We start from the raw sequence: 25033 nt of genomic DNA on the forward strand, positions 1-25033 counted from the left end.
AAGTCATGCCTGCCTTGACTTCGTCATAGTTATCCAACAAAGGCTCTGTGACTCAAGCAATCGTGGGTTTATTTTTTTTATCTTGGTCTGTCACTCGGTGTCCGATTAAACGATGGCTGGAGTGTGCGTTCCATCTGAGCCATCCTCTACGGATTTGCACCGGGTCAGACTTCTGCAATCAAATGTAAAKCGAGTTAGTGCAAGATGGATGCACAGGCAAATGAACTTGCCCCGCGAGAGAGGTKCGGAGGGAAGATATTACTTTAACAGTTTACTAGAACAACAGAGGAGTGCATTCTCGAAATTCAACCTACTGGCCCATCCACCTGCGGACAACGCGCCCTTGGCGCCTTTACGAGATGAGGTCTTGTTGATTGATCCGTGCTCTGGGCATCTAAGTGCGGGGGCTGAGGTGGATTTGGCAACTAAAGGAAGACCTCAATTTATAGATATCCCTAATATTCCGTCTGGATTATGGGTCGCCCCCGGTTCCAGAGAAAGGCCCCAGACTCCTTCAGTCAGGCCATCAGCCGGGACATGCGACCTGTCAGAAAACAAGGCATGGAACTCAAGGTCAATGTCAGACGCAGCTCTTCGGGCCAGTCTTGGAGGTAAACATTTAAACTAACCTAGGCCTAATTAGAAAGTCAAATGTGAAGTACACTTATAAGGCTAACAGCATAATACACATAAACTGACCCAATTCTTTAGGCGAATTTATTTATTTTTGTTATAAAGACTATGTATATAAATCCAACATTTCATTGTAGCCTACTATGCCAAATAGGCTTGCAGATTCCCGCACTTTACTAGCCTGATATGTTGTCAACAGGTTGGACAAGTCATTCGAAGGTGAAACCAGGGCCTCCCAAAATGCCATGTACCGTGAAATCCTTCAGTTTTTTCCCTGAAAGAGAGAACCTGGTATAACCCTATACGTTTACATAATGATACATTTTCAACGGTTTCAAAACAGTGAAGTGAAATCTTGTTGAATGTGTATGTGTTTGATTTTGAAGGATGTCAGCCCCTCTGGCTCCAGTCAGTGGATAGAGAAGGCAGCACAACGTTATATCTACACTTCAGTGGCTCAGAGGTCAGGTGCCAACCAGGACCTTCYTATTTTCTCTCAAACACATTGCGCAGCATAATATAGTCACTGTGTTCAATTCTGATATGTATCATATGGTTTCTTTGACCTTGTGCATGATCAAGACATTGCAACAATAGCATCCAGTTATATTCTAATGTGTGTACGCTTTTTTAATAAATCACAAATAGTGCAGGCCTAAGTGTGTCACCCTGCTTTGTAATATATTAACTTGTAGGGGCTATGAGGACGTCGGTTGGGACGCAAAATTACCGCGGCGCATGAAGCCCCCGGCAACCACCCTTGAGAAAATGGCGGACCCTGTGAATCAGCATTTCACCCAGAAGTGTTACCACAGCAAACCAGAGCTGTGGCAGGTGAGTGCATGTGTCTGGAAAATACACACAACACTGAAGTTCATTTAAATACTGTCCATCCCAGTTGAAATGAGAGGATTTGGTTTTAATGGGATACCCTAAACYAACAAATAATGCAGAAATAGTGCTGCCTCTAACTCTTCTCTAAGGCGATTGGAGCCCATTGGAACAGGCACCAGCTTCGTGCTAGGAATGAAGTGCGGAAACCTATAACATTGTGAGTGTTTTGGTCTGGCCTTATTTCATGATGTAATAACAAGAACGCATTTTGCTAGATTGTCTTGTTGGAAAAATAAGCCTGTTTCTTTGTTCTAAGATTGTTTCGTTTTATTTCACAGCACCAGTCCCTGCCCAAACACCTGTCAAATTCCATTGTATGGGTAAGAAGTTCTAGCCTCTGTTTGTGCTCTTGCCAACATTTTGTATTTTTCGATTTTTGTTATCTTTATTTCACATCAATTTGTTTGTTTGTAGGTTCCATGTGTAGGCTAAAGCAGTGCCTCTAAGGAAGAGTGGAAATGTGTCTCTGAGTGTGACTGGACTTGCTTTTTTGTGTGTCCTCTTTATGTTATTGGAGTGGTGTGGTGGGGTCCATGAACATGGACAACATAGATAAGACAGGATATGACTTCTACCCCTTGACTATGCAGCGGACCACTTTGCCCCCATACACTCCCACGGCACAGTAAGTATCTTCATGATGTACCTCCGCTGATCATTATACCACACTGCCCAATATAAGGGAAAGGGGGATACCTAGTCAGTTGTACAACTGAATGCATTCAACTGAAATGTGTCTTCTGCATTTAACCCAACCCCTCTGAATCGGAGAGGTGCGGCGGGCTGCCATAATCGACATCTAATTCTTTGGCACCCAGGGGTTAACTGCCTTGCTCAGGAGCAGAACAACAGATTTTTACATTGTCAGCTCGGCGATTCAATCCAGCAACCTTTCGAGCCCATAAATGCTGATGCTCCAGATACTCAACTAGTCTGAAGAAGGCCGGCTTTATTGCTTCTTTAATCAGAGCAACAGTTTGCAGCTGTGCTAACATAATTGCAAAAGGGTTTTCTAATGATCAATTAGCCTTTTAAAATGATACACTTGGATTAGCTAGCACAACGTGCCGTTGGAACGCAGGAGTGATGGTTGCTGATAATGGGCCTCTGTACGCCTATGTAGATATTCCATAAAAAATCTGCCGTTTCCAGCTACAATAGTCATTTACAACATAAACAATGTCTACACTGTATTTATGATCTATTTTATTTTATTTTAATGGACAAAAAATATGCTTTTCTTTCAAAAACAAGGACATTTCTAAGTGACCCCAAACTTTTGAACGGTAGTGTACATCATTTTTTTCCATTGTACAGTGGACTATATGCAATTTATGAATAATGTACAAATGTACAATATTTTTGTCCCAGCCGCCCCACCATCCCTGGCTATACCGGCAAGGCTCACTATGATGGTGCTCGGTCCTCTGGGTTCAGTCTGCCTCTTCTACCCAGCTCTGCCCCATGGTGAGTCCCTAGTACCCTACATGTAGTCATACACAATGATTCATTACCATATTACATATATGTCAACCTCATTCAGCTGTGTGGGACATACAGTATGTGAAACAAGTGTATTTTTTCCCATTCACATTAGACAAGGATTACCACTATAATCCATTAGAGGGCATCCTAAACTCTCTAACAACATCTGCCTCAGGCTACGTCGATGACTGTGTACCCCAAGGCATCCATGGGCTTGCCAGTGATTAGACTGACAATTTCTTGATAACAAAATTAATGTTTTTAGTAGTGTACACCCGGCTTGTTTGGGCCCTATGGTACCTTTATTTCACAAAGCAATGTTCTGTTTTGTCCTTGAGCGACGCTATATATACAAAAGTATGTGGACACCCCTTCAAGTTAGTCAATTTGGCTCTTTCAGCCACACCCGTTGCTGACAGGTGTATAAAATCGAGCACACAACCATGCAATCTCCATAGACAAACATTGGCAGTAGAATGGCCTTACTGAAGAGCTCAGTGACTTTCAACGTAGCACCATCATAGGATGCCCCCTTTCCATCAAGTCAGTTAATCAAGTTTGTGCCCTGCTAGAGAGCTGCCCCGGTCAACTGTAAGTGCTGTTATTGTGAAGTGGAAATCTCTAGGAGCAACAATGGCTCAGCTGTGAAGTGGTAGGCCACACAAGCTCACAGAACGGGACCGCCGTGTGCTGAAGCGCGCAGCACGTAAAAATCGTCTGTCCTCAGTTGCACCACTTACTAGAGAATTCCAAACTGCCTCTGGAAGCAACATCAGCACAATAACTATTCGTCGGGAGCTTCATGAAATGGGTTTCCATGGCCGAGTAGCCACACACAAGCCTAAGATCATCATGCGTTGGCTGGAGTGGTGTAAAGCTCGCCGCCATTGGACTATGGAGCAGAGGAAACCCTTTCTCTGGAGTGATGAATCACATTTCACCATTTGGCAGTCCAACTGACGAATCTGGGTTTGGCAGATGCCAGGAGAAACCTACCTGCCGGAATGCATAGTGCCAACTGTAAAGTTTGGTGAAGGAGGAATAATGGTCTGGGGTTGTTTTTCATGGTTCGGTCTTGGCCCCTTAGTTCCAGTGAAGGAAAATCTACAGTATACAATAACATTCTAGGCGATTCTGTGCTTTCAACTTTGTGGCAACAGTTTGGGGAAGGCCCTTTCCTGTTTCAGCATGACAATGCCCCGGTGTACAAAGTGAGGTCCATAAAAAAATGGTTTGTCGAGATCGGTGTGGAAGAACTTGACTGCCCTGCACAGAGCCCTGACCTCAACCCCATCGAAAACCTTTGGGATGAATTGGAATTCCGGCTGCGAGCCAGGCCTAATCGCCCGACCTCACTAATGCTCTTGTGGCTAAATGGAAGCAAGTCCCTGCAGCAATGTTCCAACATCTAGTGGAAATATTTCCCAGAGGAGGGAATACTAACCGCTCTGCTATACATTGTAGCTGAAGATTAGATATTCAACTATTACTCAAATGAAAAGAAAGAACTGCTTGTAGTTTCAAATTAAAAGTATTTATGTGGTTACATTTAACTTAACCAAGAAATCTAAATTCCATGTAATAACATGGTATCTGTGCGACACCCATTTAAAATGTGGGGAATACCTTTAGTTATTAAATGAACCAAGGCTGGGTTCAAATTCAATCAGCAGTAGATCCACGTTACAGCGCGCTTTACATTTATAGGTAATTTCCGATTGAGCAGAGGTATGCATCTTTTATCGTGAATGAGGTCTCTGTGAACATTGTCTTTAAAAGGTGCTATTGCCGTCAATGCGCAACAAGATTGAATCCCGGGCCTAAATGTTTCTGTTAAAAAGGACACTAAAATGAGGGCAAATTGCAATCTTATAAGTACTGTATCCAGGCCCGGCTTCAGGATATGTCTGAGGAGGTATTTTAAATCCTTGGGAGCACAACTAGTATCGCTTTAGAGCCCTAATATAACAAGGCAGATTGGTCCTACTGTAACGAGTGCGCTGAGAGTCGGGAAGCAAGTTCAGGGAGTGAGTGTTTTAATAAGTAAATGAAACAATAAACACGTAACACAAGCCACGCACCGACATGAAGTCAATAACACCCGAGGAAAGAACCAAGGGGAGTGACAGGTATAGGGAAGATAATCAAGGAGGTGATGGAGTCCAGGTGAGTGTAATGAGGCGCAGGTGCGTGAGACCATGGTGACAGGTGTGCGGGATAATCAGCAGCCTGATGACCTAGAGGCCGGAGAGGGAGTATACATGACACCTACTGCTGTTTAAATGTACAAAACTGTATCTGAAATGTAACCGTACACATCAACAACTGTTGTTTTTTTTAGAACTGTTGTTTCATATAATTGCGTTATATAAATACAAGAAAGATATGCGCTCCCGCTATGACATAAAAGTGTGTCTAAAATGCAGCCGTAGCTGCCAAAGGCCTACACATAATTTGCGCCTACCGACACGCACAGATCCGCTCGACAGAATGAGCACCACTAGGCTATCAAAGATTCTTACAGGCTTCATAGCTTCAACTTGAATCATTACAACTGTATGCTACATGCCAAGCCGCCACTTCTCCAGGTGTGCAATATTTTCCGTGGGAGAGTTTCAGAAAAGCAAACTAAATTAAACTGAGTGCATATTCTATATTCATAGCCAATTTGTCATTTTCCTACATGACAGTAGCCTATATGAATATGCCGTGAATAACAGTAAATGCCCATTCACATTCAGAAAGCAACACACACACACTAAAGCAAGAGAGCAGGGAGGTTTAGAAAAAGTAGGCCGTGTGTTGTTTTCATAGTATTGACATCACTTTTACAGTAGCCTATCACACAATGACTGTGTGTAATGAAAATGAATGACGACTGAGTGAACGTTGGCCTACTTCTTTGAGTAGGCTAGACAGAGTAATGGTCCTGTAATACTGCGACATACAACATGTACAAAAATGTAGGCCTATCTGAAATGCAGCCATATACACAAACATTTTCATTTTGCCGCAAGAAAGCACACAGTGTTGAAGAGAAGCCCCACGAAGACCGGTAGGCCAAGATGCGCTCATTAAACAGCACACACCATACCCATCGATTCAGGACCATGGACAGAAGGCCACCTACCGCCAGTCAGCGCGATGAAAAGATGCGCTGCCAATTTCAGCACCACCACAGTGGACAGCCAGGACAGTAGGAGGACCGCGCCAGGGCTCACCTCAGAGCACAACAAGAGCCTACATTGGTCATTGTCCCTATACCCATAAAATAACGCAAAGCTGAGAATGTTAAAGCTCACTGAACCCTGCAATGAAGCAAATAGGGTTGCAAATATACACATTAAGAACACCTGCTGTTTCCATGACATAGACTGACCAGGTGAATACAGGTGAAAGCTTATTGATGTCACTTTTTAAATCCACTTCAATCAGTGTAGGTGAAGGGGAGAAGACAGGTTAAAGGATTTTTAAGCCGTGTGACAATTGAGACATGGATTGTGTATGTGTACCATTCAGCCCTACGGGGTATGGTAGTAGGCTCCAGGTGCAGCAGTTTGAGTGTGTCAAGAACTGCAATGCTGCTGGGCTTTTCACGCTCAACAATTTCCTGTATGTATCAAGAATGGTCCACTACAGGGCCTCCCGGGTGGCGCAGTGGTCTAAGGCACTGCATCGCTTGGGGCGACGCACAATTGGCCCAGCGTCGTCCGGGTTAGGGAGGGTTTGGCCGGCAGGGATATCCTTGTCTCATCGTGCACTAGTGCCTCCTGTGGTGGGCCGGGCGCAGTACACACTGACCAGGTCGCCAGGTATACGGTGTTTCCTCTAACACATTGGTGCGGCTGACTTCCGGGTTGGATGTGCATTGTGTCAAGAAGCAGTGCGGCTAGGTTGGGTTGTGTTTCGGAGGACGCATGGCTCTCGACCTTCGCCTCTCCTGAGTCCGTACGGGAGTTGCAGCGATGAGACAAGACTGTAACTACTACCAATTGGATACCATGAAATTGGGAGAAAAAAAGAATGGTCCACTACCCAAAGGACTTCCAGCCAACTGTGGGAAGCATTGGAATCTACATTGGTCAGCATCCCTTTGAAACTCTTTCGACACCTTGTAGAGTCCATGCCCCAACAAATTGAGGCTGTTCTGAAAGCAAAAGGGGGTGCAACTCAATATTAAGAAGGTGTTCCTAATGTTTTGTACACTCAGTGTATATAAATTGCCATAGATTTCTATAGTAACCTGTTAATTACCAGTGTTTTCAATTAATGGGAGTTTTGCAACCCTACGATTGAAACATTTCCAAAATCTAAGTGGGTCCCACAGACAGACAGGCAGACAGACATCTCTCTCTCCCTCCTTCTCTCTCCCCCTGTCTCTCTCCACCTCTTCTTTATTCCCCCTTCTCTTCTTTCGCCCTTCTTTCACCTCCTCCCCTTTCTCTCTTTCTCTCTTCCTCTTTCTCCCCTCCCTTCAGCTCTCTCCCCCTCACCCCTTTACCTCTCTCTCATCTCTCCCCCGCCCTCTTTTAACCTATTCTCTCTCTCCCCTCCCTTAATATGTCCCCCCCTCGTTCCTTTACTCTCTCCATCTCTCTCTCTCTCTCTCTCTCTCTCTCTTTCTCTCTCTCTGTCTGAGTCTCACCAACTTGTTTGCCTTAAATCCAGTGTATTGACTTATGTGTCAACTACCTTGATGCATATCCATGTATCAATATGCTTGACACGTATCTTTTTGCATTGAACGCAATGTATAAACTAATGCGTCATGACTCATGATACATCTATTTCTGTCAATGCGGCACAGACTGACGCTTATCGATGACATTGTGTGTCGCAGACCAGTGTCGGTGAAGTAAGGACTGTAACTTCAGGCAAACTCCGTGTGAAGTTTTGTTTCCCATGTCCCTGTTAGATCCGCATCATCCTAATGCTTGTCAGCTTTTGTGTCGCTTTTGGGGGGAAAACGGTTGGTGGCTAGCACATGACAGTGTCACCTAAAAGACTTCACGGCGACAGTTGTGACACAGGAACAACAATGGTTGACATTGGCACAGAGGGAGCAGAACCACACCGTGAAAAGAAAAATCAGGCAGAAAGAACCATTCATCATACTGCCAATCTTATAATGATAATAATACACGCCATTTAGCAGATGCGTTTATCCAAAGCAACTTTTAAACATTTAAGTGTTTTTCATACTTACTTATACAAACTTTCATGRTTATTTCATAATGACCAAAAACAGTACGCACTGCTACTTCTTTGTATGTTGAAGTCAATATGAAACAATAGAATCATTTTAAACCGTACTCAAATTACAAAAGAAGAAGACCACAAATAATGATTAGAATTGGAATCTATGTAGCAGTATCAAATGGAACATGTATTGCATACTATAGTCTACAATAACAAATAAGCAGAGGAAAACCATCCCCCAAAGTCAGGGAGTCTTGTGTGTCTGTTGTCCAGGATGTAAAAACCTGTTTCCTAGTTGGGCCCCAGTTGAGCGAATTTTACTGGCTTTTGGAGCAGCTCTCTCCAGATGGTTGAATCCAAAGCAGCTCGTGGTAATGGTGGTTTTTCACAACCCAGATCCATTTTCCTGGTGCCCAACACCCTGTGAGATCTGTTTCCTCTACTGATTAAGCTGGCCTCCCATCTTTTTTTCCAAAAAACTAAACAAAAGACATGTTCTCGGATTGATTGATTATCACCGCCAACATTCAGAGGCCTTTGGACTTTCTGATGTGCCTTTTCCCTCCAATTATTGTTACAATCGCTTACAAGCATTTTTTTTGGAACAGTGTTGTCAATTTTCAAAACAGTGTACTTAAGACACAGAACTCTGTGGTCGTTTGCAAAACAGTAAATGCATTTTCAAAATGTATGTGCCTTCTCAAAGCATAAATACATGAATCAAAACTATATGATAAAGCGTAAAGAGTAGAACTAAAAAGTAGAACCAACTCACCTGCTTTTACACTATGATTTGACTATTTTACCATATTAAAACAGGAGTTCAGTTTACATAACAGGGTTGACCTTAAACCTGAGGGACAAATGTAAATAAATCACATTAAATAAGTTTAAATCTTTAGAAATACTTTCCCAAAGGAACAAAATAACTAGAACTTTACGATGGGGATTTACTGAGAAAACAAATCATTTATTTGAAAGAAAACACAATGCTAATGGACATTTTTAACACGGATCCAACTGTTAAATGTAGTGTTTTATAAAAATGCACAGACATAATGTTTGAAGGACATAAAAGGGACTCTATTCGTGGAACGACCCACTAAAGTGGTCAAGCTTTCTGATCCCTACAATGACTGGGAATATAACATAAGCAGCGGCACCCGCCATACGCGTGGTAAATCAATTAATCAAATTAATTTGATTCAATGCAATTTCATCTTTGTAGACTGCAACCATCACATAATTGTTCACTCAACCCCCCCCCCGCAAAGCACAAATTCAAGCTGCTAATTACAACTTCCTCGTCTTCTTCAATTACGTTTGCCTCCACAGTTCACCACACACAAAAACTTTAGAACAAACTGACCAGGCCCTGTCAAACTCCCGGTGGTTGTGGTGTTGCGCCTTGTGGAGGGTTTGTGGCCGATCGTCTGCTTCTATCCATCTGCTTCTATTCGTCTACTTCTAATTTGACATTTCTTCATTGCTGGTTCTGTTGTGTTTGGTGGCCAGCTGGCTGTGGCTATCGTGGTGGCATTCGGTTTTGATGTGGCACTGTTGGCACGTAAAGCTGGAGCTTGGGTTGGAGCTTGGGTTGGGCTCCCGCAGGTGCGGGAGGAGAGAGAGACAAAGGTGGGTCCGTGCCTCATTATAAAGGGACCCAGGCAGGTGCACCCGTGAGGCCAATCAGAGACAACCAAACCAGGGTTGAGTTCGGTATCACAGAATGGTGTGCAACGTTGAATTTAACGGAAACGGTACTGTACTGAATGACTAGTTGAAAAAWTMTGTGATTATGGTGACCCAGAGGYCAGCTACCATACAGTGTGCTGCACAAGTTTTGCGATTTCAGATGGTCACACCCATATTGATCAGGTCAGACATTTACATACATTTACATTTAAGTCATTTAGCAGACGCTCTTATCCAGAGCGACTTACAAATTGGTGCATTCACCTTATGATATCCAGTGGAACAACCACTTTACAATAGTGCATCTAACTCTTTTAAGGGGGGGGGGGGGGGGGTTAGAGGATTACTTTATCCTATCCTAGTATTCCTTAAAGAGGTGGGGTTTCAGGTGTCTCCGGAAGGTGGTGATTGACTCCGCTGACCTGGCGTCGTGAGGGAGTTTGTTCCACCATTGGGGTGCCAGAGCAGCGAACAGTTTTGACTGGGCTGAGCGGGAACTGTACTTCCTCAGAGGTAGGGAGGCGAGCAGGCCAGAGGTGGATGAACGCAGTGCCCTTGTTTGGGTGTAGGGCCTGATCAGAGCCTGAAGGTACGAGGTGCCTTCCCCTCACAGCTCCGTAGGCAACCACCATGGCTTTGTAGCGGATGCGAGCTTCAACTGGAAGCCAGTGGAGAGAGCGGAGGAGCGGGGTGACATGAGAGAACTTGGGAAGGTTGAACACCAGACGGGCTGCGGCGTTCTGGATGAGTTGTAGGGGTTTAATGGCACAGGCAGGGAGCCCAGCCAACAGCGAGTTGCAGTAATCCAGACGGGAGATGACAAGTGCCTGGATTAGGACCTGCGCCTTCCTGTGTGAGGCAGGGTCGTACTCTGCGAATGTTGTAGAGCATGAACCTACAGGAACGGGTCACCGCCTTGATGTTAGTTGAGAACGACAGGGTGTTGTCCAGGATCACGCCAAGGTTCTTAGCACTCTGGGAGGAGTGATGGCGAGATCATGGAAAGGGCAGTCTCCCCGGGAGGAAGAGCAGCTCTGTCTTGCCGAGGTTCAGCTTGAGGTGGTGATCCGTCATCCACACTGATATGTCTGCCAGACATGCAGAGATGCGATTCACCACCTGGTTATCAGAAGGGGGAAAGGAGAAGATTAATTGTGTGTCGTCTGCATAGCAATGATAGGAGAGACCATGTGAGGATATGACAGAGCCAAGTGACTTGGTGTATAGCGAGAATAGGAGAGGGCCTAGAACAGAGCCCTGGGGGACACCAGTGGTGAAAGCACYTGGTGCGGAGACAGATTCTCGCCACGCCACCTGGTAGGAGCGACCTGTCAGGTAGYACGCAATCCAAGCGTGGGCCGCGCCGGAGACCTCGCCACAAGACCTCGCCACAAGCACCAAACATGAGCAAACGTACCTCAAAGGCTGTTGAGGAACGCTGCACACTGTTTTGGAGATACGCGTTGTTTCGTACAAGCTATCACGCAACATAGCAAACATTGAGGCGAACTGAACGCACCCCAGGGTTGGCCTCACACACAAAGGGTTGGGTTAACAGCATGAACTTGACACATCGTATACAAATCATGATAGCCCCTTTTCCCACATATGACATGAAATCCTTGAAAGTTTCCAAGGTTCCGGTAGTTTACTGGTACATTTCTAAAGTTACTGTTAATATTCCCTCCCTTTGCAACCCTAAGAGCAATCAAATGGAACCTAATGTAACTATCACTCAATCCTCCTTTCTCCTTCACTCTGCAAATTGGCAGCCATGATTAAAGTTCAAGTTCAAGTTGTTGGACATAAGGAGGCTTTTATAATAGGGACCTTGTAGCAGTCAAAGTAGATATACTAAATATACACAAACAACAGCCCAAAAGAAATACCCTCTGTATCAGGCTTAACCTGTCCTATCTACACAGAAATAGGTAGAGGGCAAGACTGCGCAGACTGTGTAGTCTTGATTCAGAATCTGCCTAACAGGACCTCAAAAGCCTTGTTCACACTGTAGGCCTTAATGCTCAAATCGGTTTTGTTTTTTAAAAATCCAGTTTTGCAATTCTGACTGTCCAAACAGCAAGTTACGAGTGATCAAATCGTATTTGTGTGTTTAGACTGTAGTCATTTGCTGACATGCCTATGCTAGTTGTCATGGTCATGGCCGGTGGGTGTCCAGTTGCACAGGCTGATTGGTGGCGGTGCTTGTGCTTCCTCCGACTCAGAAGTTGCTGTGTAGCAAGCTTTGGTTACAACAATGCCTGCCATGGAAGTCTCCCAGTTGCTTTGAATGTTCGAAATCATAGTGTAAGAACACTTTTAAAGCCTTAAAGGATAAGTCCTTTTTGGCTCGCCACAGCAGTCAACTAGCTAGATAGGTAGCTGTTTAGCTTGCTAGCACATTCCCTAATTTGTTTGTAAACAGTTAGCAAGGTAGTTAGCTACCACATGTTCTTGTCAAACTGTCAACAGACTACAGGTAAATGCCAACATATTGTTTTAATAGGGCGTTGGGCCACCACAAGCCGCCAGAACAGCTTCATTGAGCATTCTACTGTCTGGAACTCAATCYGAGAAATGTGACACCATTCTTCCCAGGAAATTCCATAATTTGGTGTTTTGTTAATGTTGGTGGAAAACGATATCTAAGGCACCGCTCCGCAATCTCCCATAAGCATTTAATTGGGTTGAATCTGGTGACTTAGATGGCCATGCCATATAGTGAAACATCAGTAAGTTGAGCAGTCTCCGCCACTGAAGCTCCTGCCAAATGTCCCCCAACAATCACACCAGTCACTGAGATCTCTTCTTCTAGCCATGGTAGCCAAAATAATGGGAAACTAGGCCTGCCCAGCATTTTTATTCATAACCCTAAGCATGCTTTCAATATACTTTGTATCCCTCATTTACTCAAGTGTTTCCTTTATTTTGGCAGTTAGCTGTTGCTACCAAGWTATGTCAAATAACAGTCTAAAAACCACTTGAGGGCAACAAAAAAAAATCWGATTTGACCATGCAGACACAAGTCGCATGGCCGGTATTCAGATTTGTATCTAATTTCACCTACGAAGGTGGTTTGAAATGTGGCTTGAAATATCTGATTCCATGTGCTTTTTGGCTGAAATATCTGATTAGAATRGGATATACAAAAAATTGGATTTGAGTCACTTCAAACTGCTAGTGTGAACAAGGCCGGTACATACTGTATACTCACTTGGCACCTACCAGGACCATACAATTACGCAATTGGCAATTGAAGAGTTTATTTATAAAATGCTATATACACCAAATTTTCACATTTGTGTTTTTTCATCAGAAATAATTGCTTATGGGTACCTTCATGTGTGTATAAAATATTACTGTTCTCAGATTTTTTATTCATAGATGTTAGATGTGTATAAAAAAAAATATATTTTTTGCTAAATTTTATATGTCCATTGTTTAGCTGGAATTGAATGTTCGTATGCTGTATATTTTACTGTGTTATGTGGTTGTCTCACCTAGCTGTCTAAAGAAGAATGCACTTACTGTGTGTCACTCTAGATAACAGCATCTGCTAAATTACCAAAATGTGAAATGTACATGTTTTACATATACAGTGCATTCGGAAAGTATTCAGAACCTTCACTTTTTCCACGTTTTGTTACGTTACAGCCTTATTTAAAAATGTATTAAATAAATMTTTTCCCTCATCAATCTACAGACAATACCCCATAATGACAAAGCGAAAACAGGTTTTTAGAAATACCTTATTTACATAACTATTCAGACCCTTTTTGCTATGAGACTCGAAATTGACCTCAGGTGCATTCTMTTTCCATTGATCATCCTTGAGATGTTTCTACAACTTGATTGGAGTCCACCATTGGTKAATTCAATTGATTGGACATGCATGTCAGAGCAAAAACCAAGCCATGAGGTCGAAGGAATTGTCCGTAGCGCTCCGAGACAGGATTGTGGCATTCTTAAATGGAAGAAGTTTGGAACCACCAAGACTCTTCCTAGAGCTGGCCGCCCAGCCAAACTGAGCAATCGGGGAAGAAGGGCCTTGGTCAGGGAGGTGACCAAGAACCCGATGGTCACTCTGACAGAGCTTCAGAGTTCCTCTGTGGAGATGGGAGAACCTTCCAGAAGGACAACCATCTCTGCAGCACTCCACCAATCAGTTCTTTATGGTAGAGTGGCCAGGAGGAAGCCACTCCTCAGTAAAAGGCACATGTCAGCCCTTTTAGAGTTTGCCAAAAGGCACTTAAAGGACTCTCAGAACATGAGAAACAAGATTCTCTGGTCTGATGAAACCAAGATTGAACACTTTGGCCTGAATGCCAAGCGTCATGTCTGGAGGAAACCATGCACCGCTCATCACCTGGCCAATACCATCCCTTCGGTGAAGCATGGTGGTGGCAGCATCATACTGAGGGGATGTTTTTCAGTGGCAGGGACTGGGAGACTAGTCAGGATCAACGGAAAGATGAATGGACCAAAGTACAGAGAGATCCTTGATGAAACATGCTCCAGGGCGCTCAGGACCTCAGACTGGGCAAAGGTTCACCTTCCAACAGTACAACGACCCTAAGCACACAGCCAAGACAACACAGGAATGGTCTCTGAAAGTCTCTGAATGTCATTGAGTAGCCAAGCCAGAGCCCGGACTTGAATCCGATCGAACATCTCTGGAGAGACCTTKAAATATCTGTGCAGCGATGCTCCCCATCCAACCTGACAGCGCTTGAGAGGATCTGCAGAGAAGAATGGGAGAAARTCCCCAAATACAGGTGTGCAAGCTGGTAGCGTCGTACCCAAGAAGACTCTAGGCTGCCAAAGGTGCTTCTACAAAGTCCCGAGTAAAGGGTCTGAATACTTATCTAAATGTGATATTTCCGTTTTCTATTTTAAATACATTTGCAAAAATTCTAAAAACCTGTGTTTGCTTTGTCATTATTATTTTCAAAATAAKCTGTTAATTACCATCGTTTCTGAAAATTACCAGGAGTTTTGCAACCCTACCATTGAAACATTTCCAAAATTAAAGTGGGTAAGTTAAATGCCGGGCCAATGTTTGTAAAGTCAGGACTGTAACTTTAGGTGAGCTCCATATAAAAAAAAAATCCCATTCATCGTAACTTATTACCTCTTTAATTGTGCAAATTTTTTCATGATTTTTTTGTATGGTCAGAGAGAGTTATGTTCACAGTTAAGTATGTGTTAGAATTCCGCTTTTAATATTATTTATGCTCCAACTAACTGCCTCTGTGTTGATGTGTTTCACAGGACCAATCCGGGTTTATGGAATCCTCCCGCTTATGCTCGTACTGCACCTCTGTCCAGAATGGTGACCACTGTGCCTCCACAAAACCCATTCCTACACTCCAAGCGACCAGTTTTTCCTATTTAATGCCTCTTCAAGAACACATGAGAAATATTAAACAAAACGTATGAGAAACTTTGGAAGGTGTAGTCGTCCATTTTATGCCATCCAATCTGTGTGTGTGAATAGATCTATAATGATGTGATGTCAATGACTGATTCTGGCTGAGTTGGAGAATAATGAAAGACCTCATTAGCATAATTCCCCTGATTTAGATGAGTGGTTTTGTGACTTCAGGGCTGTGAGCTTTTTGTTATCATTGTCCTCTCCAGCCTGCGTGTGTGCGTGTGCGTGCGTGCATGTGTGTGTGAAGGTACAGTTGTTTAGCTGTCGAGAAGAGGCGTCCAGAGAATCCGGCCACGCAGCCACCGAACAAGAAAACAGTGAGAGCACTAACCAAGACCCAGTTCTTTACGAAGGCTGCAATGAATAAGAAATGTGTATGTGTGTGTAGTCAATGTAAATATCCCCATAAGGGATCTATTTTACTGTAGGTATATCATGCAGGTATAACACTTATTGAGTAATACAAATCTAGACGGGTAATTCTTTAAGTGAATGCTTAGATCTGCAGTAAGGTGAATAAAAGACAGAGTGCTGTTACAGGTTCATCTGTTGACAGGAAACTGGGGTGTGCTGCTTTCCTGTCTCTTGTCCATCATCTAATATATGTTTCTGCGTTGAAAATAGTCTTTCCAGGATTTAGCTTGGTGAGATTGACTCGAATGTGTTGTCAAAGCCCAAAGTTGTAAAATTTCTCCAAAAGTAATATGTTGCGCAGGGGTGGAAGGAATTGTAGAATGGGTTGGAAGAAATTCACAGTGAACTCAATCAAATAAAACTAGAATTTACCTTAAAAAACAACAGACTGAGTTCCCACATGTTCCTCTTCAATACCACCACTAGTTATGCACCATTAGAAATCAATATATTTCAATTCAATAATAAAACACAGTTCACAAGGATACAATAATCGTTTAGCTAGTGGTTTAAGACCTTTTCAAATTCACATTAGCTTTCACTATGTGTAGGGCCTCTGGACCGATTTAGGGATTTCCTCCCTAATGGTTCAACAGCCTGACTGCTGACACATCTGGTGTCAAACCTCATGTGTGTGAAACAGTTGTGGCTGAAATGGAAATGTTTTCACTCTCCTTCCACAGAGAGAGGTAGTTCAAAAGGTTCTTATGTGAATAGTGTCTTCAGTTTTTGTTTGCTTTCCTTTACATGCAGCTGTCGTACAGCTCCTGAGTCCTACATACTTGGATCATATAATATATCTGTATATGCTTGATCATCGTTAGTTTTTTTCTTATATTTGAAGTATTTTTTCCAGTTTTATTGACTAGTAAAGGCATGGAATGAAGATGACAGATAGATGGAACATATAACGTTTAGTTTAGTTTATTAGGATCCCCATTAGCTATTGCACATGCCGCAGCATGGAGTCCACACAAAACATAAAATACAGTGCATTTGGAAAGTGTTCCTTTTTCCACATTTTGTTACGTTACAGCCTTATTCTAAAATTGATTACATTGTTTATTTCCCCTCATCAATCTACACACAATACCCCATAATGACAAAGCAAAAACAAGTTATTAGAAATGTTTGCAAATGTTTAAAAAATAGAAAAACTGAAATATCACATTTACATAAGTATTCAGAACCTTTACTCTTTGTTGAAGCACAACAAAGAGCGATTGCAGCGATTACAGCCTCGAGTCTTCTTGGGTATGACGCTACAAGCTTGGCACACCTGTACAGTATTTGGGGAATTTCCCCCATTCTTCTCTGCAGATCCTCTCAAGCTCTGTCAGTTAGGATGGGGCARGCCGCTGCACAGCTATTTTCAGGTCTCTCCAGAGATGTTCGATCGGGTTCAAGTCCGGGCTCTGGCTTGGCCGCTCAAGGACATTCAGAGACTTGTACCGAAGCCACTCCTGCATTGTCTTGGCTGTGTGCTTCGGGTTGTTGTCCTGTTGGAAGGTGAACCGTCGCCCCAGTCTGAGGTCCTGAGCGCTCTGGAGCAGGTTTTCATCAAGGATCTCACTGTACTTTGCTCTGTTCATCTTTCTCTCGATCCTGACTAGTCTCTCAGTCCCTGCCCCTGAAAAACATCCCCACAGCATGATGCTGCCACCACCATGGATGGTGCCAGGTTTCCTGGATGGTGCCAGGTTTCCTCCAAACGTGACACTTGGCATTGAGGCCAAAGAGTTTAATCTTGGTTTCATCAGACCAGAGAATATTGTTCCTCATGGTCTGAGAGTCCTTTAGGTGCCTTTTGGCCAACTCCAAGCGGGCTGTGTGGCCGGATTCTCTGGATGCCTTTTTACTGAGGAGTGGCTTCTATCTGGCCACTACTATAAAGGCCTGATTGGTGAAGTGCTGCAGAGATGGTTGTCCTTCTGTAAGGTTCTCCCATCTCCACAGAGGAACTCTGGAGCTCTGTCAGAGTGACCATTGGGTTCTTGATCACCTCCCTGACCAAAGCCCTTCTCCCCCGATTGCTCAGTTTGGCCGGGCGGCCAGCTGTAGGAAGAGTCTTGGTTGTTCCAAACTTCTTGCATTTATGAATGATGGAGGCCACTGTGWTCTTGGGGACCTTCAATGCTGCAGAAATGTTTTGGTACCCATCCCCAGATCTGTGCCTCGGCACAATCATGTATCGTAGCGCTACGTACAATTCCTTCAACCTCGTGGCTTGGTTTTTGCTCTGACATGCACTGTCAACTGTGGGACCTTACATAGACGGGTGTGTGCGCGCCTTTCCAAATCATGTCCAGTCAATTTAATTTACCACAAGTGGACCCCAATCAAGTTGTAGAAACATCTCAAGGATGATCAATGGAAACAGGATGCACCTAAGCTCAATTTTGAGTCTCATATTAAAGGGTCTGAATACTTACGTAAATAAGGTACCTGTTTTTTTGCAAAAATGTCTTTTTTTATTGAATCCATTTTAGAATAAGGCTGGAACGTAACAAAATGTGTAAAAAGGGAAGAGGTCCTAAACATGACATGGACCTAAACATGGCCCTAAACACATTAAATCAGTTTTCTGATTTAAATCAGTTTTCTGTACTGTTTGGGTACAGTGAAGAAACCCATAGTGGCGTGTCTGGTGGGGTATGTTAAGATAGTAAGATGGCGCCGACAGATAGGGCAGCTCTGCTTCTAGCTCCTAAGACACTTTGCACTATTTAGTTTTTTTTGTGTGTTATTTCTTCATTTTTTGCCCAGAAAATGTTTTGTGTTATTACATACAGCCGGAAAGAACTTTTGGAAATCAGAGCAGCGGTAACTCACCAGCATTACCACCAGAAATACGACTTTCCCGAATTGGATCCTTTGTTCGTACCCTCCAGGGCAATTTAACTTATTCCAGAGGCTGCTCCAAAACATRGCCTGCGGAGAAGAGATATTCAGAGTGGACTTCTAGTCTGACTCAGGAGGTATGCACACCACCCACCGCTTCCAAGTATATTACTTGCTAATGTTCAGTCTCTGGATAATAACATAGACGAGCTCAGGGCGAGGATCTCCTTCCAGAGAGACATCAGGGATTGTAACATACTCTGTTTCCCAGGCTCTCTCGGGATATAGTGTCCCCTTCCATACAGCCAGCTGGGTTCTCAGTACATAGCGCAGACAGGAATAAAGAACTCTCCGGGAAGAAGAAAGGCGGGGGTGTATGTTTCATGATTAACTACTCATGGTATGATTGTGATAACATACCGAAACTCAAGTCCTTTTGTTCACCTGACCTAGAATACCTCACAATCAAATGCCAACCGTATTACCTCCCAAAGAGAATTCTCTTCGGTTATAGTTACAGCCATGTATATTCCCCCTCAAGCCAAAACCACAATGGCCCTCAAAGAACTACACTGGACTATGCAAACTGGAAACCAGCAAGGAAATTTAGTTTCCAAAGTGAACGGGTTTGATAACTTGTCATTTTAAATCTTAACAGTGATGTTAGGTAAGTTGGAAGCTTATGGAGCAGGGCTTTATAAACAAAAAGAGCGTAATGATGAGATCTATGTGACTTTAAAGAGGTCCAGCCAAACTTTTGGTAAACAATGCAGTGATGAGTAATAAATCTGTATCCTGTTATAAAACAAAGTGCTCTATGATAAACGGCATCCAGGGGTTTAAGAGTAGTGGCAGCTGCACTTTGATAAATAGTATCACCATAATCAYGACAGGTACAAAGATTGAATGTATGTTTGAAGTGTACGCAAATAAATTATACAGGTTGTTAGGAATGTTCGACACACAAATGTTTCTCAAAAAGACAAGTCGTCAATTTCTCCTCAATCCTCAACCAGGGAAGACGTTCACGCTCACTGAGATCTATATCATGCTCACACTGAGCTAAACCATCTATCTCATTGTGAAGACGGGATTCGATACCACACAGGCCGGGAATCACATTTGTGCCYAGGACAGCTGCCTTAACCGCTCAAAACACTGTTCGGGCACCTTYTATTTTTTACTGTATAGACTTTTCATGCAACGTTCCCCATTCCCCCTTGTGGAGGCTTCTTACTGAGACAGTAATCTTGATTAACCCAGAACAAAAATCTGGTGTAATTTGGTCAGATGCTCAATTAAGGTGCCAGAATGTTTACGTAGTGTGTCCACGAGAGATTACTGAGGTGGCAAAAGCAGAAGGTAAGGGATGGATAGAAATGTACAGAATGGGTACCTGGAGGAAAATGGGGGAGGGTCATGCTTTTTCAATTTCAGTCAAGGGGAGGGTTTAGTATTTTTTAAATATATTTTAATCTAGTCCAGGGGAGGGTCATGCCATTTGTATTTGATGAAATATCAATATTTGTCAGTGTTTAGGAATTAGTTGCTTATTAGGCTATATATTGATGTGTGCCCGATGCCACTCCTCATCTCTGATTCTCCGCTTGGCGCGCAATATCAAGTGCACCTATAGGCTATTTATTGTGGTCTCAATCAAATTATCCATACTACAAAGTGCATGCTCGGGAGAAGCACAGAGCACAGAGCATTATGGATGAGCTGCTGGGATGGTGTGAATAAAACTAGGCTACAGTGTGTAATGCAGTGTGTAATGCAGGAATAAAACTGCATTACACACTGCAATGGATATTCCAACCCTGTGCCCCGGCATGCTCTGATCTTGCTGATCAAAAACGTTTTTGTGTTCTGCCTTACCATGCTGTGTAGACCTACAGTGGCAGTTCAGGAGGAGTGTCAAAGGCCTCGTGCAATTTTTGTTTTTTTTTATTAGGCCTACTCCAAAAAAATGCACTTTGTAGCCTATAGCCTATGTTCTATTCAATTTGAGAAAGAGAACGCAAAGTTGAGAAGGATCACCAGAGGTCAACTTTGATAGCTTGCTACTACTTTAATTGGATTAAAAACAATGGCATGACGTAGGCCTATTTATCAGAGTTATTGGCCTCACAATAAGCCAGATTCAAATGACCTACATTGTGGTGCTGAAACTTTGAAGTAGCAGCCACGGTACAATCTATCATAAATGCACAGCTCATGGTGCTGAAAGTAGGCTCAACTAGTCTAAAGAAAGCCAGTTTTATTGCTTCTTTAGTCAGAAAAACAGTTTTCAGCTGTGCTAACATAATTTCAAAAGGGTTTTCTAATGATCAATTAGCCTTTTAAAATTATAAACTTGGATTTGCTAACACAACGTAGTCTTGCTTTTTTTATGGTGGTTTTGGAGCAATGGCTTCTTCCTTGCTGAGCGGCCTTTCAGGTTATGTCGGTATAGGACTCGTTTTACTGTGGGTATAGGTACTTTTGTACCTGTTTCCTACAGCATCTTCACAAGGTCATTTGCTGTTGTTCTGGGATTGATTTGCACTTTTCGCACCAAAGCACGTTCATCTCTAGGAGACAGAACGCGTCTCCTTCCTGAGCGGTATGATGGCTGCGTGGTCCCATGGTGTTTATACTTGCATACTATTGTTTGTACAGATGAACATGGTAACTTCAGGCGTTTGGAAATTTCTCCCAAGGATGAACCAGACTTGTGGAGGTCTACAATTTTCTTTCTGAGGTCTTGGCTGATTTCTTTTGATTTTCCCATGATGTCAAGCAAAGAGGTACTGAGTTTGAAGGTAGGCCTTGAAATACATCCACAGGTACACCTCCAATTGACTCAAATAATGTCAAATAGCCTATCAGAAGCTTCTAAAGCCATGATATCCTTTTCTGGAATTTTCCAAGCTGTTTAAAGGCACAGTCAACTTAGTGTATGTAAACTTCCCACTGGAATTGTGATACAGTGAATTATAAGTGAAATAATCTGTCTGTAAACAATTGTTGGAAAAATTACAAAAGTTGCACAAAGTAGATGTCCTAACCGACTTGCCAAAACTATAGTTTGTTTACAAGAAATTTGTGGAGTGGTTGAAAAACAAGTTTTAATGACTCCAACCTAAGTAAACTTACGACTTCAACTGTAGTTGCATTTAAAAGGTTTTTAAAGCTGACCTTTTTATGTGTCTGTAGGCCTACTCTGTCTGGGGTGGAAATGTTGGCCTAAATTGTGAAAGTACCATGCTCAGATTCCTGATGACTTCTCAGATAGTTTCATTGCAAACAAGACACACTGATTTGGCATTGCAGAAATATGAAAAGATTAACCTATCTCTGTCCCTTCTTAGCCTGTAATTTCGGTAATTTGAGTGGTATTAAAAAATATTATTCTAATATGTACAATGTCATAGAATTTCATTAAATGTTTATAAAAAGCAATATTTTCACAGATCTGCAAATACTATGATAGATTCATGCAATACTTTTACTATAAAGGCCATTTTTCCACCCCTATTCTTGTCAACGGTGGTCTGCAAACCCACAACCTTTTGGCCTGCAGCCTTGTGCCCTATCAAAATTTCTGCGTTGCCATGTAATGCTTACAGGACAAAGAACAGTTTCGAAAACTGCATATCTAAGGCTCTGGTCTGTCCAAGAAGTGAGGGTAAATGGTTCAGRGAGGGTTTAGGTTAAATATATTTTGCTGAATGGAGGAATATCCATTTTCTTTTCAGAGAGGTCCGATTTTTTCCATGTAGCCCTTATTATAAATAACATTCACTCCTGAATGAATTGTACTTTAAAGGAGTACAAATGTTTGTCACTGTAGTGGTACCCTGTAAAGTGCGTCCATTGTATCATTAGTTATAGGTACATAATCATACCCTTGCAGTTCGTACTTTAAAATAGCCAWAAGGTAAAAATGTGCTCTTTTAGGGTACAGTGACAAAGCCATTTGTTTTTTTAAATTGGCAGAAATGTACCTCTTCTCTACGCCAAGTCCTTCACGTGTACACGTCTTTCCGCCATTCCACTTCTGACGCCAATTTAGCAAATTCAGCGGGTAACCTCGACTGGGACTCGAACCTGGGTCCAGTGACAGTCAAGCCAACACCGTACCTCTTGACTAGGTCGCTCAGTGTTGGTTAAGGTCACTACAATATTTATTACAGCTCTTTATTGTCACATGCTCTTATGTAAGCCTTTATAAAGGCTTCAGAACTGGCTGTGACATGTTCAAACTGTAATTAACATAACCATAGATCACTTAAACTGGTAAAACACTTCCACTCACGGGTGGCCAAAAATAACTAACTTAAAGCCACACCTCCACTAAGCCATACCTCCAATTATTATATCTTTATTTCCATAATATTGGGTGTAAAAATGTACCATTATACTAGATTATCTGCACATGTACCCCAAAAGGTACCAAACAGTGCCGTGTGAGATCATATGTGTACCTCTGAAGGTACATTATGTGTATTTTCATATTTTTTTACCCCAGGGAACAATACTGTATGCTAACCTTGCCCTTTCTTCTGAGAGTGTGGGTGTGGGCGACTCTGCTCGACATTCAGTGATTGGCATGTGCTAACGACCATCCATCTGCATGGTTCTGCTCTGTTCCTGTCTCTGACTGAGGAAACAAGACGTCTCTGACTAGCCTGGTCCCAGATCTGTGTCTTTGCCAACTCCTATCGTCATTGTCATGAAAAGGTGTCTCTGCCTATTAGCTCAATGTCACAGGTATCAGAAACTTTCTTACTTATCTTTGATAGAACTGCTTGACAATCACAATTTCACACCTAGAAATTAAAAGTTTCTTAATTAAAAGTCAGTTTAGACTCTGTTTTCATCCTGTTTTTTACTGTGTAGTTTGTTACTAACTGCCGGAGTAGCAGTTTAGCAGCAGATTCTCTATAACTTTCCTAAGGCTTCAGATACATAGGCATACTGCAGACATACAGGTATGCTTCAGGGGCTGTGTACATTGTTTACTGAGATAATAAAAATAAAAAAAACGGAGATTTTTGTATTTATTATCATCATGCCTCTTCATTGCCAAGGAGCGTATTGATAGTTTTGCTTTAGCTACCTCCCCCTAAAACACCCTCCCTTTCCTACAAGGTTGCCAATGGACTGAATCTCATTATTGGTCCCCTTTTCAAAGCAGAGTTGACTAACACAATGACTAAATCACCCACTATCCTTCAGGATCTTCCAATGCCTGCCTAGCCAGTAGATTAATTTCTCTTCCTCATCTTATTTTTTTGTCTTCGTTTCTCCATACAGAGGCTAAATGTCAAGCATGCCTGACTCCTTCTAGTAACACATTCATTCCAGCAGATAATTACCATAAGGAAATTGATGCTTTAGTGTGCAGAGGGGAATTTAATTTACTCTGACATTCCACAGCATAATACATTCCAAAATAAGTGTTTTTCACTTTCCAATTGACTTTTTAGATAAATTTGACTATTTAACGTGATTACCGGTCTTGAACGTCTTTGACTTATAAAGGTGTTGAAACCAATTAAGGGCTACATGCTGTTCGTGCTTCCAGATTTGAAGCTGTGAATACTGCTTAAAGATCCATGAAATAAGAAACAGGTTGGATATTTTGTTCATTGGTCTGTGTTTGGTGTATGTGGTCTGGTCTATATGATGATCATTCCATAACAAGTCATTACTGTATGTTTATGAAAGCCACTGTGTGAAATAAAACATTGCGATGGATCATTTGGTAACACTTAAAGCCTGCCAGTATAATGCTTCATAACTTGTTATAAGCATATATGATTATGTATCATGTCTTATAATAAGGCTTATAAATATAAAATGTTATGTCTCTCAACGTAGGACATTTTTAACTAAGGGCTTTTATCCACTCAGTATCAATATAAGATGATATCAAGACATACCCAAGCTCACTATAAGTCTTACAATGCATTATAACCTCATCATAACCCATTATACCTGTACACGTTATTAATGTCACTAAAAGTTTCAAAAGTAGTGCTCAGGAAACAAAACTGTGCCACCTGCTGAGAGAAATATAAGTACTGTAAACCTGATGGACTAAACCTCTCTTTAAACTAGACTGTGTCCCCGTGTCCTGGTGTGGCCCCACACGCGAGAAGATCTGCTGTGTCACCGGAATAGGGTGCTATCTCTACAGCTGGGAAAACCATGCTCCTCTGCTGGTCATGATTGGAATGTGCATTGTGCTGATTCAGCTTCTGCTCCGAGATTCCCTCTGTCTGGCCTCTGGTCAGGAGTTGGGCTACAGGGCCCTTAATTCTGCTATGACACAACTCTTTCTATTGGCCTCGCACTCACAGTATGTTCCTTACCGGACCTGTACTGTAGCTAAAAGGTACCTTAGCCTTCATAGAGACTGAATCAAAATAACTCTTTGGAGACTGTTGT

At 42.6% G+C, this 25033-nt stretch overlaps 1 protein-coding gene across 1 annotated transcript; it reads left to right on the forward strand.

Moving 5' to 3' along the window:
- Positions 1-15702, forward strand: LOC111978495 (protein SPMIP7). The gene is made up of 9 exons (XM_024008592.2): positions 1-611; positions 833-924; positions 1020-1096; positions 1329-1467; positions 1617-1684; positions 1806-1847; positions 2045-2152; positions 2899-2994; positions 15178-15702. Exons 1-9 carry the CDS (start codon positions 113-115, stop codon positions 15299-15301), a joined length of 1245 nt encoding a protein of 414 aa, XP_023864360.1. The 5' UTR covers positions 1-112; the 3' UTR covers positions 15302-15702.
- Positions 15703-25033: the final 9331 nt, after the last annotated feature.

This window comes from Salvelinus sp. IW2-2015, linkage group LG18, assembly GCF_002910315.2.
Source record: "Salvelinus sp. IW2-2015 linkage group LG18, ASM291031v2, whole genome shotgun sequence".
NCBI lineage: Eukaryota > Metazoa > Chordata > Actinopteri > Salmoniformes > Salmonidae > Salvelinus > Salvelinus sp. IW2-2015.